Source organism: Myotis myotis, unplaced genomic scaffold (assembly GCF_014108235.1).
Source record: "Myotis myotis isolate mMyoMyo1 unplaced genomic scaffold, mMyoMyo1.p scaffold_m19_p_15, whole genome shotgun sequence".
Lineage (NCBI taxonomy): Eukaryota > Metazoa > Chordata > Mammalia > Chiroptera > Vespertilionidae > Myotis > Myotis myotis.
Genome location: NW_023416319.1, coordinates 17053287 through 17067340, shown reverse-complemented (window position 1 = coordinate 17067340; position 14054 = coordinate 17053287). Strand labels below are relative to the sequence as shown.

At 40.0% G+C, this 14054-nt stretch overlaps 1 protein-coding gene across 32 annotated transcripts in view; it reads left to right on the top strand.

The window, feature by feature from the left end:
* The window catches only part of BTRC (beta-transducin repeat containing E3 ubiquitin protein ligase), a 178115-nt gene extending 164449 nt beyond the window's left edge, over positions 1 to 13666 (top strand). For 27 of the 32 annotated variants that reach the window (XM_036336239.1, XM_036336245.1, XM_036336246.1 and 24 more), the window contains 4 exons: positions 29 to 139; positions 1549 to 1627; positions 8142 to 8334; positions 10244 to 13666. In XM_036336239.1, the coding sequence (XP_036192132.1) occupies positions 29 to 139; positions 1549 to 1627; positions 8142 to 8303 (352 nt within the window). In that variant the 3' untranslated portion in view covers positions 8304 to 8334; positions 10244 to 13666. Of the gene's footprint in view, positions 1 to 15; positions 141 to 1548; positions 1628 to 4493; positions 4528 to 8141; positions 8335 to 10243 lie in introns of those variants that run through there. The other 5 variants (XM_036336241.1, XM_036336243.1, XR_004972147.1 and 2 more) reach the window with 5 other exon arrangements.
* The last annotated feature ends 388 nt before the right edge of the window (positions 13667 to 14054 follow it).

Sequence of the window (14054 nt, the reverse complement as noted above, 5' to 3'; positions counted from 1 at the left end):
ATTCACTTGACTCAGTTTTCTTTTCCAGATTATGGGACATAGAATGTGGTGCATGTTTACGTGTGTTAGAAGGCCATGAGGAATTGGTGCGCTGTATTCGATTTGATAATAAGAGGATAGTCAGTGGGGCCTATGATGGGTGAGTTTGTATCTACATCTTAATCTCTCCTGCCTTAGGATGTTAAATATAGCTTCTCCTTGTGTCTAAAAGATTATAGATTTCACAGAAAGGACCCAGTACAGTAGTTCTTGTGTCTAATTTATGTATTCACCTCTCCTTTGTTTACTCTTTCAAAAATATTCTTCCCAATTATTTAATTGCACTTTCTTGCTCATGATTGTTACTGATATTTTGGATTTTGGTTATATATTTTTCCGTTTTTCCCTATAAAGCAAAGAATTGGACAAATCCAGTATAACAGGATATACATATAAAATAGTGACTTACTATAAAACTAAAACGTTGGAGGGCAATATCTGTGGGGCTTAATGTGGTAGGATCTTAAATTTTGATATCTTTGAATGTTTCCAAAAGTGCAGTTCCCTTGTCTTTGCTTCTTCTAGCATTTCAGTTACAATGAGTTCAGTAATTTTTATTTTATTTAGTCCAATTTCTGGTGAATATAGAATCCATTCCTATGGATGGATCCCATGTTTAGCAATGCTAAGCACATAGTAAATTCTTATAAAAGTATATTCACTTATGAAGACCTCTTTATCATTTCTTCTTGTCAGGGTACAAAGCTACAGTTCAAATATTGGCAGCTTTTTAAATATCAGAAACTAACTTAACATTATCTTAGTGTATGAACTGACTATACTGATATGTTAAGACAATTCAAGCAGCAGGAAGTGTAGCAGACCTACTACTTCTGCTTTGAGTCAGCCATTACTCTCATACCCTTGAGAAAGTGTTCAGGATGTGATGACATGTTCCAGCTAGGTCCAAGGTTACATTTTCTCATTCCCAAGGTTTTGATCTGTATCCACCTTTCTTGGGTTTTATGGGTCATTTATCATGAGGAAACATGACCTATAATTACAAGTTTAGAAGGGCTAAACTTTTCTTACTTAAATCAAAATATAAGTATTCTTAATATAAATTCCAGAACTCTTAAATGGGCCCCAGTCCTCTGGTACATGTGACCTGGGCCATTCTTAGAACTGACCAAAGCGAAGATGCTTCAGAGTTACAGGTTTATAGGTTTAAGTGATTTCTTATGTTACTAAGAGGCCTAATGTATAAGATCTTCTCTTAGCCCCAAAGTATAGTGTAGCTTTGCCATTCACTGTCTTCATCAGTTTGGTTAAAGCTAACCTGTTTCTTGTTTTTAGGTTAACTACATATATTTTCCCCTGTTAAGACCAAGAATGAATATAAGAACCAAGTCTCCAAAACAAAAAAGTTTTTATATATTCCTGTGAGCTGCATTTATTATATAAACTATATTCACCATACATATTTATTGCCATGACGTTTTGCTATTCTTCCTGTGCTCCCTTAATTTTGCTTTTAATTAAGATTTTTGTCCTCTTTTTGGTCTTTAGGAAAATTAAAGTGTGGGATCTTGTAGCTGCTTTGGACCCCCGTGCTCCTGCAGGGACTCTTTGTCTACGGACTCTTGTGGTAAGAGTCTTATTGTTTAAGGGAAGTTGGGGGGTAGGAAGGAGAAGAAATTAAACATTGATGTGCTGTGGAATACAGATCTGGATTTGATAGTTAGAACCTCACAAAACCTACTACTAAGTGGAAAGGCAGCCAATACATGACAATAAAATATGTTTATATAGCGCCTTTCATCCAAAAGTGCTTTAGAGACTATATATGGAGAGAAATGTGGCAGCTGTTTAACAGCTGCACAGCAACTCTCCACATCAGTTTAGTACAGGAAGTGAATAAGAATTCTGTATCCACCAGAAACAGTAGGGGGTTCTTAGGGAGAAGGAACATAATTGCTCAAATTGGAACCTGTCCAGAATCTGAGGACCTGCACACCTGTGCCTACAAAAAGTGCCATGGGAGTCTGTGTGAACCCCTGGTCAGCCCCTTAGTTCTACATCCTATTCAAGGCATGCTGTCTCCAGCAACTTGAATCCCATCTTTTTTATTCTTTGTATATACTCCCTTGCCTGAACATCTTGACATTTGGAAGAAAAAGTGACTCAAGAAGATCTTATATCACCTTCAAAAGCACTAAATTCTTTATCATGCCAAAGGCCTGGATTAGAAAATGTTCTCAATATAAAAGCTGCTTCTATTAGAAAAAGATTAGGTAGGGCACTAGAGAAGACAGTCTTTTGTACAACTCAGGGAAAAGATGAGAGCAAGCATTTGAAGGTCCAGTATTCTGAATCCTGGCTCAACATTTAGGTATTCCCTGCTCTGAAAAAGAGAGATACATTTCTTTGTCTTCCTTGTTGGATTTAAAGCTCATTATTTCAGTACAATACATGCTTTACTTTCATGTTTCACACATGTTTTTTAAAATGTGTACTTTCACTCATTTACAATTAATCTAGGTCTGGTTTTTAAAGTATAATTTACATACAGCAAAATTAGTCCATTTTTAGTGTACTGCTATGAATTTTACAGATGTGTAACTACCACAATCAAATTATAGAAAATATCCATCATTTCCCCAAAATTGTGTCCCTTAGAATCACCCCCCTCGCAACTATTCATCTCATTTCTGTCCCTGTAGTTTTATTGTCTTACGAATGTCATATAAATTAAATCATACAGTATGTAGCATTTTGCCTTTGGCTCTTTTTACTTCATTTAAGATTCATCCATGTTATTGCATGTGCTAGTACTAAGTTCTTTTTTATTGTTAGGTAGTATTCCATTGCGTGGATGAACCAATTTGTTCATTCACTCACCAATTTAAGGACATTTGGAATGTTTCCAGCTTTTGGTGATACTGAAAACATTCCCATGCAGGATTTTGTATGTACATATTGTTTCATTTTTCTTGGGTAAATACCTATAACTGAAATTTCTATGATAAGTGTATGTTTAAATTTAAAAGAAGTACTAAGCTATTTTCCAAAGTGGCATTTTGGAAGTTTGCAAATGTATGCCACTTTACATTTCCACTAACAATGTATGAGAGTCCCACTTTTCCACATCCTTGATAGCACTTAGTATTGTCAGTTTTGTGTGTGTGTGTTTTTAAGATTTTTAAATGATTTTTAGGGGGAGAGAGAGAGAAACATTGATGCGAACGAACATTGGTCAGTTGCCTCCTGCATGCACCCTACCAGGAATCAAGCCTGCAACCTGGGCCTGTGCCCTGACCGGGAATCAAACTAGCAACCTTTCGTTGCATGGGTCTATGCCCAAGCAAATGAGCCACACTGGCCAGAGCTAGTATTGTCAGGGTTTTTTTAATTAATAACCATTTGAATGAGTGTGTAATGGTTATAGTTTTAATTTGCATTTTTGTGATAACTAATGGTGTAGAACATCTTTTCATGTTCTTTTGTGACGTGTCTGTTCAAATCTTGTCCTCATTTATTGAGTTATCTTAAATTTTTAAAAAGTGATTTATCCTATATAATAAAAGGGTAATATGCAAATTGACCCTAACAGTGGAACTACCGGGAACGACCATTCACTATGACATGTACTGACCAGGACGGGGCAGATGCTCAATGCAGGAGCTGACCCCTGGTGGTCAGTGAGCTCCCACATGGGGAGCTCCGCTCAGCCACAAGCCAGGCTAAGGGCTGCAAGCTCTGTGGCGGTGGCAGAAGCCTCTCCCACCTCCTCGGCAGCACTAAAAATGTCCGACTGATGGCTTAGGCCCACTCCCTCCAGGAGCCTAAGCCGTCAGTCGGACATCCCCCAAGGGCTCCTGGGCTGCCAGAAGGATGCCAGCTTAGGCCTGATCCCCTGGGGAGTGGGCCTAAGCCGGCAGGTGGACATGCCCCAAGGGGTCCCGGACTGTGAGAGGGCACAGGCCAGGTTGAGGGACCCCCTGAGTGCACGAATTTTTGTGCACTGGGCCTTTAGTTGAAATATAATTAACATACAATAAAATATGCAACTTAATAAATTTTAACATATGTACATACCAATGAAACTATCACTTCAACCAAGATAATGAACGTATTCTCATGCCTCCTATGTAATCCTTCCTTCCCATTCTGCCCATTTCCCCCTGCTCCAGTCCCCAAGCAGCCACTAATCTGCTTTTTGTTAATGTTGATTAGTTTGCATTTTTATGGTTTAATTATGGAATCAAAAAAGAGTATGTACTCTTTTTTGCCTCTTTTCATTAAGCCTAATTATTTTTATATTCTCCTATGTTGTTGATGTAAATCAGTAGTTCATTGCTAAGTAGTATTTCATTGTATGGTTATACCACAATTTATCCACTTGCCAGTTGGTGAAAATTTGGATTGTTTCCAGTTTGGGGCTATTACAAATAAAGTTTCTATAAACATTATGTGCAAATCTTTATATGACCATAAGCTTACATTTCTTCCAGATAAATCCTAGGAGCAGAATTTCTAGATCATATGGTAAATGTACGTTTAATATTTCTAGAAACTACCAAACTGTTTCCCAAAGTAGTTGTACCATTTAACATTGCAATACAACAGTGCAGTTACTCCACATCCTCACCACTACTTAGTGTACGGTCTTTTTAATGTGAGTCATTCCAAGTGTCCGGTGGTACCTTATTGTGATCTTAATTTGCATGTTCCTAATGTTAATGTAGAGCATCATTTCATGTGTTTACTTGAACACGTACCTATTTTGGTGAAGTGTGTGTTTGAATCTTTTGCCCATTTTTTTAATTGAGTGGGTTTCTTATTGAGTTTTGAGTTCATTTTTGTGGATGGTATGAGGTATGGTTTAAAATTCATATAGATATCCAGTTGTTCCAGTACCATTTATTCAAGACTATCCTTTTTCCTCTGAATTGCCTTTGCATCTTTGTCAAAACCTGTTAACCATATATGTGGGGGTCTCTATTTATGGACCTATTCAGTTCCAATGATCTTTTTGTCTATTTGTCTATCTTGATACCAGTATCATATTAACTTGGTTACTGCGGCTTTTTAATAACTCATGAAACCTAGTAGTATAAGTCCTTCAACTTCGTACTTTTCAAAGTTTTTTTGGGGTCCTTTGAATTTTCATGTGCATTTTAGAATCTGCCAATTTTACCCCCCACCTCCACCCAATAAACCTGCTGAGATTTTCATTGGGATCATGTTAAATTCAGATCAATTTCAATTGGAGAAAAGTAACTCTTAAAAATACTGAGTCTTCTGATTCATGAATACAGTATGTCTCTCTATTTGTTTAGGTCTTTAAAAAAATTCTCAAAAATGTTTTATAGCTTTCAAAGGTCTTATACGTCTTTTGTCATATTTATCTCTAATATTTCATATTTTAAATGCTGTTATAAATAGTATTTTGAAATTTCTGGATTGTTCATTGCAAGTATGTACAAATACACTTTTACTTCTTTTTCAACCTGTGTACCTTTATTTCTCTTTCTTGTTTTCTTGTACTGACCAAGATCTTCAGTATAATGTTCAAAAGAATTAACAGTGGATGTCCTTTTCTTGGGGAAAAAGCATTTGGTCATTCACCATTGTGTGTGTGTGTGTGTGTGTGTGTGTGTGTTAGCTTTAGGTTTTTTGTAGATAAAATTGGGATATTAGAAGTTCCTTTCTGTTCCTCGATTGCTGAGAGTTTTTATTAGAAATAGATGTTGGATTTTGTTAAATGTTTTTATCTGCATCCATTGAGATGATCTTATATTTTTACCTTTATTCTGTTAATTGGTTATTACATTGATTTTTGAATGTTAAGCACAACTTTGCATCACTACAAATTTCATGAACATGAAAAGGATAATAATAAAGGAATACTATAAACAACTCTATGCCCCAGACTTGATAACCTAGATGAAATGGACAAATTCCTTGAAAGATATAATCTTCCACAACTCACTTCAGAAGAAGTAGACAATCTGAATAGGCATAAATGTATTAAAGAAATTGAAGCAATAATTAATAACCTTCCAAGATGGAAAGCACCAGGCCCAAATGGGTTCACTGGTGAATTCTACCAAATGTTTGAGGAAGACATTATACCAGTTCTGTACAATCTCTTTCAGAAGATATAAGCAGAGTGAATACTTCCTAATTTACTCTGGGAGGCCAGAATCACCATAATATCAAAACAAGACAAAAATATAAGAAAATAAAACACAATTTCATAACTAATATGAGTTTATTAGGTAGGCTTTTTTGGTAATATTATAAACCATTTGCTTCAAATTTAAGTGTGATCTTTATTCTCCTTATGTTTAGTGATTTCACAATAAGGGAAATTTCTGAAACTATTTTAAAGGTATGCCAGTATTTTTCAAATCTCAATAAAATGAAGTAACTTATATTAAGATAAATTTTAACAAAATATTAGGAGATTGAGTCCAACAGTGTATAAAAAGAATTACACATCATGATCAAGTAAGATTTATTCTAGTTATACAAAGCAGGTGTAATATTCAGAAACCAGTTAATGTAATCCATCACATCAAAGGTTAAAGAAGAAAAAGCACATGACTATATCAATAGATGCATTTGGCAAAATCTAACATCTATTCGTGATAAACTCTCAGCAAACTAGAAATAGAGAGGAACTGTTTCAACTTCATAAAGAAAAATGCAAATTAAAACTCCAATAAAATACCACTATACTACAAATCTATCAAAATAGCTAAAATTTAAAAGATTGACAGTATCAATTTGTTGAAGATGTGAATCAACTGGAACTCTGATACATGGCTGGTGGGAGTATAAATTTGCACAACTTTTTAAAAATTGCTTCACCATATATACTAAAGCTAAACATACAGTTCTACTCTTAGGTGAAATGAGTGCATAAATCTATCAAAAGACATGAATGTTCATAGGAACTTTATTTATAATAGCCAAAACTACAATCAGCCTTGTATATCCACCAAAGGAGACGGGAAGGTATAGTGTGTTCATATAATGGAACATCAACCAGTAATAACTAAATGAAAAAAGAATGAACTTCTGTTGCATGCAGTAACAGAGAGTAATCTTACACTGTTGAGTGAAAGAAACCAGGCAAAAAGAATACATCTGTTATGAGTGTATCTATAGGAAATCGAAGAACAGGAAAAATGAATTGATGACAGCATTGGGGTGAAGGTAGTATCGACTTTGTAAGGGGCATGAGAGTGCTTTTTAGGATACTGGAAGTGATCAGGGTGGTGGTTACTACAACGGTATACAAAATATGCTTATAACTTCTTATGAGATTCAATTAAATTATGATTTTTGCAGTCTGGTTGGCCTCATATAGGTAGCTTGAAAATGGCCAGGATAGGAATTTTTGTTTTTTTGTGTTTGTTTTTGTTTGTTTGTTAATCTTCACCCAAGGATATTTTTCCATTGATTTTTAGGGAGAGTGGAAGAGAGAGGGAAAGACAGAGAGAAACATCGGTGTGAAAGAAACACATCGATTGGTTGCCTCCTGCACGAGCCCCGACCAGGGCCTGGGCGGGGAGGAGCCTGCAACCACGGTACATTCCCTTGACCAGAATCAAACCTGAGACCCTTTGGTTCACAGGCCGACACTCTAACCACTGAGCCAAACCAGCTAGAGCCAGGGTAGGAATATTTACACCATGAAAATGTGCAGATGCTTTTGCAATTGGGAAGAGTTAACTAGCTGATAAACTCTTACCAGCACACCACTTCTTATTGCTTATCAGTCCTTGGCCTCTAATTGTAGAAGAACCCTAGAGGTACAGAGAGAGGCTAAGGCCAGGGAAGCACTGAGGAATGGTCTGGTTCAGCCTCAGCCTAGGAGAGTTAGCAGTGAGAAACTCGCATGCTATTGGGCATGCCTCAGCTCTAGTGAATATTGCTTTGATTATGTATGAAATCAACTGCCCAGTATTTGACTTTTTCATCCTGCCTTTAATTCAAATTAAGTTTTTTTCTGTGTGTTCTTGAAATAGCTAAATGATAGAGAAAATTATCAGGATAATATAGCCTTTTCATAGACTCCTTTTGACATGTTACTGAATTTGTCCTTTTGATTCTGAGTAGTTCAGAAGTTTCTGTTTCTGCTTCTTTAGGAGCATTCTGGAAGAGTTTTCCGACTCCAGTTTGATGAATTCCAGATTGTCAGTAGTTCACACGATGATACAATCCTCATCTGGGACTTTCTAAATGATCCAACTGCCCAAGCTGAACCCCCCCGCTCCCCTTCTCGAACATACACCTATATCTCCAGATAAATAATCATATACTGACCTCATACTTGCCCAGGTATGAAAAAGAACTGTGTGCATGGCACTGTGGGTAGGAGATGGAATGTTGGCTGTAAGGTGTTGCTAGTTCATGGAGCTTCTCATGTCCTTTATCTTTCCAAGTCCTGTAAAGCAAGGGAAGCTGCCACCATGAGACAGGGCTGGGGCTGCATATTGGATGCTGCCTTCATCAAGGAAGCCAGCCTCAGTTCTAGATGATTCTGGAATTAGATCTAGATGACCCTTGTGCAATAGAACTAATAATTCCTGCCCCAGTTATCTAATAGAATTGTTCAGAAAGTAAGAGATTTAGCCTTGGCTGGGCAACTCAGTTGGTTAGATCATCATCTAGATACGCCTAGTTACAGGTTCCATCCCAGGTCAGCCCGGTCAGGGCACATACAAGAATCAACCAATGAATGCATAAATAAGTGGAACAACAAATCAATGCTCTCTCTCAAAAAAATTTTTTTAAATAAATAAAAATTCAAAAAACTTTCAAAAGAAAGATTTGAATCAGTTTCAAAACTAAGAGTAATGACTCAAAAACCTGTGGCTTTTTGTAGTTCCCAGATTAAACCAGTACCTATAATTAAAGACCCGTTAAATCAAGTAGGTAGTCAAATGTACCAATGGGAAAATCTCATGGTGAATAAGCTGGCCTCTCACAGCTCTGTTAGTGTCATTTGATTTTAAAAAGTTAGCTTTTTAAAATCCTTATCCCCACTCCCCACCTCCTCTAAAAATGAACTGTCTTTTGACCTTGGAAGTGGCTCTGAGTTGGTGAGAACTCCATGTGTTCTCCCATTCGAGTCTTCATCCTCCCTCGGAGGCAGGAAGAGATCCTAAAATTCATCTTTATCTATTTGTGGTATATTCACATACATTCGGTGATGGTTGCTTGGGGGGAACTGCACTACTGCTGGGAGCCTTGCCATCATTGTGATTTCTCATTTCCCACACTTGCCTCGATGGCTGTGAAGGAAGTGCACATTTAGTACACTTTTCTGCACATCTTTTTACGTGGTTCTTCTGAGTGGGTGGTTTGTGCCCTGCGGGGCTCATATCAGTGCTCACGTCTTACAGAGGACATGCTGCTTCCTCATCCCTCAGCCTCCTCAACCAAGTCACACAGGCACACCTTGGTGAGAATTCTAGCTGTGTGCGCTTGGGCAAGTAACTTCCCACAGCCTTAGTTTCCTTATTAGCAAAATGAGGGTTGCAGTATATAGTACACAGAGCTGTTGTGAGGGTTACATTGAAATGTTATGTGTAAAATTCTTAGTGCTTGGCACAGTGCCTAGCACCTAACAAGTCCTTAGTAAAAAGTGGTTTATTAATGTTAATATTGTAATCATGTTACCTTTCCCCTCCTTTTGCCAAAATTTTCTGCTCCTGAGTTTTCTATGGCATTTTGCCATTTTTAATATTGTTCCTGATGCTCTTACAGCTTATGTCTCCTTCCCCTCTCACCCCTAAAACATACACACACATCCCATAAGAGTCTGTCTCAGGCCTTTCTTCCTTATCTAAGCTCCCTTCTTTGGCTGCCTTGTCTCTTCCCAAGGCTTCAGCTCTCATCTCAGTGTAGATGACTCTCAAATTTGTATCTCTAGTCCCAACCTCTGCCTTAGTCTCCAAGCCACATATCCAGCCACCACCTACACATCTATCTCTGAAGACACCCACTGTAGTCACTCTGTGTAAGCATAGTGGCCCTTAACATGACAGTGAGCCCCCTGCCAAGTCCCCAGACAGGCCATGTAGCCTTTAACGGAAGCTCCTGCTGGTCACAGGCCAAGAGCAGGCATTACGAAGGACCTCAGAGCCTTTCTCCTGTTTGACAGCTAAGTTAGTTCTTTTTCTCATAGAGCAAGTGAGAAATACAGGGAAAGGGACTAATGATTATTTGCTCTGTTTTCACACAGGACTCATTAAAGTTGCGGTATTTAACGTATCTGCCAATACCAGGATGAGCAACAACAGTAACAATCAAAATATTACCCACTTTCCCCGGACTAGCCGAGGAGTGGGGCTTTGAGACTCCTGTTGGGACACAGTGGTCTGCAGTCGACTCAGGAGGGTCTACTCAGCACAGCTGACTGCTTCCGTGCTGCTATCAGATGTCTTTTATCTTTCGTGAATGATTAGAACTTTTAAACCTCACCTCACTTCCCCTCCTCCTTTCCCTTGTGCACCTGTTTTTTCCTCATTTGGTTCCAGACAAAGATGACTTATAAATATATTTAATGTTTTGCCAGAATCTCTCTTGCTTTGCCGTTAAGCAGAAGAACTAGTTTCCCTATATACCTGCTGGGAGAGACTCACTTCTAGGGGAGAGGGGGATACAACTTCAAGCCAGACAGCACCCAGTGTCTCCCTGAGAACTACAGGAATGCCCAGCGCCTGGCAAGCTCAGCAAGCCCCACTGTGCTTAGGAGACAGCGCTCCTGCATAGCCTCTGGGGCAAGAAAGAGAGACAAGAAGAATGAGCACACTTGACGATCTGGGCCTCTTTCCTCCATCTCTTTTCTCTGTTTCTGTCCCTCTTCCCCCTCCCTCCACCCCTTCAACCTGTTCTCTGCTCCACCTGAGAAGAACAAGGATGAAGAGAGTGTCCTCAGTTAGCATGAGGCAAATCGGCTAGAAAATGCAGCACTTGGAAGAGTTAAATGCTGTTCAGTTAAAATTTCAAACCGAGGCTTTTGCTGCAAGTGACCCTATATGACAACAGTGCATTTTCAGACATGGTACTTTCATCATATTTGCAACTCTCCTCTCTTCTCCTTCTAACACCCTCTCCCCAAAAAGGGGGGCAGAAATTTCCTGGGCTCCATCAATGGCCACATCTTTTCTGGACTCAGCAGTCTCCTCGATTCCATGTAGAGTGTGAAAAGGAGCTGCTGATTGCATTTCCTCTCATTAACAATTAGATGTGTAATAAAAAGCATTGTACTTCATCTTAAATCACTGGTAAGGCTCAGCCCACAGAAAGGCTTGAAATGGCCGGAGCCAGTCGCTTGGTACATTCTGCATAATTTCACGTCTCAGATTTCCTCATCAGGGCCTGTGAGCACCCAGGCACCTGTATCTTTGCCAAGACCACCCATCAGAGTAGCTTAAGAGGTGGTCGGGAATAAAAGTTCATTTCTTTTTCATTTAGGCCAGTAAATACCATTTCCAAAAATCAAGCTCGTCATCTCAACCTTGCACTGCAGACCCTTCCTTCTGCTTTCCCAAACCTGGTATTTTCAAAGGGCAAAGCTGCCAGAGAGCGCAGATCAGGGTGAAGTTTGGCACACAGGGTTTATTACTGGGGCAGAAACTGCCTTCGCTTTCCTTTTCTTCCTCTTCCTGGTCATATGTTACTCTCCACTCTCCCCAACCAATAACTCTGGGAGTTAGTTAATAACATAAACAAATGGACCTCAGCAAGGGCCAGGCTGACCTGGCCACTTGGAAGGCAGCTGTGCCACCCAACCTGGGAGCACAGGGAATACGACCAGCGTGGGGGTGGGAGTGGGCCTGCGCCAGCCATTCCTGGTGGCCTGGGCACACCCATCAAAAGCCCGAGGCCACAGTACAGTCTCACGTTTCCCTTGGAAGCTGAGCCGTCTGGCCTGTTGTTTCCATTCCTGATCAAAGCAGTTGAGCAAAAGAAAGCCCCTGTCTAACTGGCGGCTATAAAAGGAGCAGAATGGGAGCCAATTGCAAGTGACCTCAAAGCTAGGCCCCCGTTAGTTCAGCAAAAGGGGAGGCAAGAGAAAGCCGTCTTCCCTCCGATTTGTAAAAAGGTGTCCCCTTCCTAAAACGTACCCAGACTGAACGTCGTATTACAGATTAAGGGGCAGGTTATGCATATGCATTTTTCTTTCCTGCTTTATGAGTGCTTTTAAGCTTTTAGTTCCAGGTTATATTCAGAAAGTATTTCCCAGTGTAATGATGTCATTGCCTAGGAAATATTTTTTGAGAATAATTCCTTTCCCAACTACCCATTCTACAGAGAAATGTTTTCTATCTAGTCGCTTCTCATGGTTCCTTGTCCATTGTGTTGACTATTAATGCCTTTTTGATTGGTTGAGGGTTTTGCTACAGATGAGGCACAAGATCATCAGCCTGAGCTCAGGCATTAAAGAGGCATGGATTTTAAGCTGTTTAAAAATATTGTCCAATAGCCATAACTTTACTAGCCCTTCTGTTATATGCTGCTGTTCTAAAGTGAGAGCTGTTGAATATTCATTGGTGCACGGGTTTTCCTCTCCCATCGAAGTTCACTTGAAGGTAGATTGTTTTAAGACTGTGCTGCAGCCTGTCCAGTACATCAGAAGTGATACCGAGGTGGGCCCTTCAGCCTGGAGCAGTTAGCTCTGTCGATATTCCCCAAGTTGTCCTCTGCTCTGATGGAAATGGGAATGAAGTTAAGTGGTCTGAAAAACTTGAGTCAGTCACATTTCTCAGCTCGGGGGGTCATTTACCAGTTCATTGTAGAAGAAATAATCAGGTAAGTAAAAGTTCATTTCCAGAGAAAGTAAACCCCACTTACCATCTCTGCATGATTTCAGTGGGAATTGATTATCACTAATCCCCAACTGGGCTAGAATAAATGTAAAGTTTGACCTTTTTAAAAAAGAGAAACAAAGAAAGTCTCAACACATTTAAAGGAATGGTAGAAAAGGAGCGGAAGGTGTCGCTGGGCTCGGAGATGAAATGTCTCCGTTGTGGATCAGTCTCTGCTCACTAAAATTCCAATGTGGTGTGAAAGAAATGTTCCTTCAAGACAGGAGGAAGCCCCTTCCAAGGTGGGCAAGGAGTGTGCGCTCACACCCGCACTGGAGCTCGGGCACGTGGGCTCCGCTCACCCTGGGCTGCTCGGACAACACCAGCAAGCCTTGCACGCGTGTGTCTTTCCACCGCTGAGAACATCCTTTCACTCTCTTATGTGCAGCCTGAAAGCAGGTGTGGATTGTGGATGGGAAGCCTTTTACACTGTCCCTTGGCAAAATCCTGGTGACTCTGCCAGAAACTCTAGAGGCAGGGCCTCTCTGGAACTCTGTTGACAGATAATCAAGCCTGGCCCTCATCACTTGTTTCTGAACTGGAAAGGACCCTGGGACCCCTAAATCATTCTGCGTTCTGCTTGAGTAAGAAAAATCCTGTTTTGTTTTGTTTTTTGTAAAATCAAAAGCTGAAGAGAAGAAAACATGCGCTCTTCTCCTGGCTTGGTGTCCTTATCTAGCATTTGATTGTGTGTGGAAACAAAAGGCTTGGGGTGGAAGGGGTGGGGAATATTGGAAATAATGAGGGCATTTTTTCTTTCCTAGAATTAAATTATATGACATTGGTATCATTAACCTTCTTTGTGTCCTCCATTTACCTTAGAAGGTAATACCTTCCTGCCCGAAGTGAGAGCAGTCCAACCCAGAAGGGTGCCGGCCTGAGGGCAAGGCTGCAAGCGTGGTTATGGAGGAATCCAAGTACTTTTCCGGAGAAAAGGGGATGCTTAGATAGCCACCTCCTGTGACCATCATGTTCTCTGATGATCAGGTTTACTATTTGACTTAAACCCACATTTCTGATCTCCTTCCCCATTTAGATGAGTTCAGACTTTCCAGGTGCGGCAGAACATGAAAAGGTGCCCTGTTTCTCCTTCCTTCCCCTCTTCCCTCCTAGAGTAGCTCTCACTTTATCATGGGCCCCCAGAGGCTGCAGGCTGAGTCCTCCCTGGGCTCTATCCACACA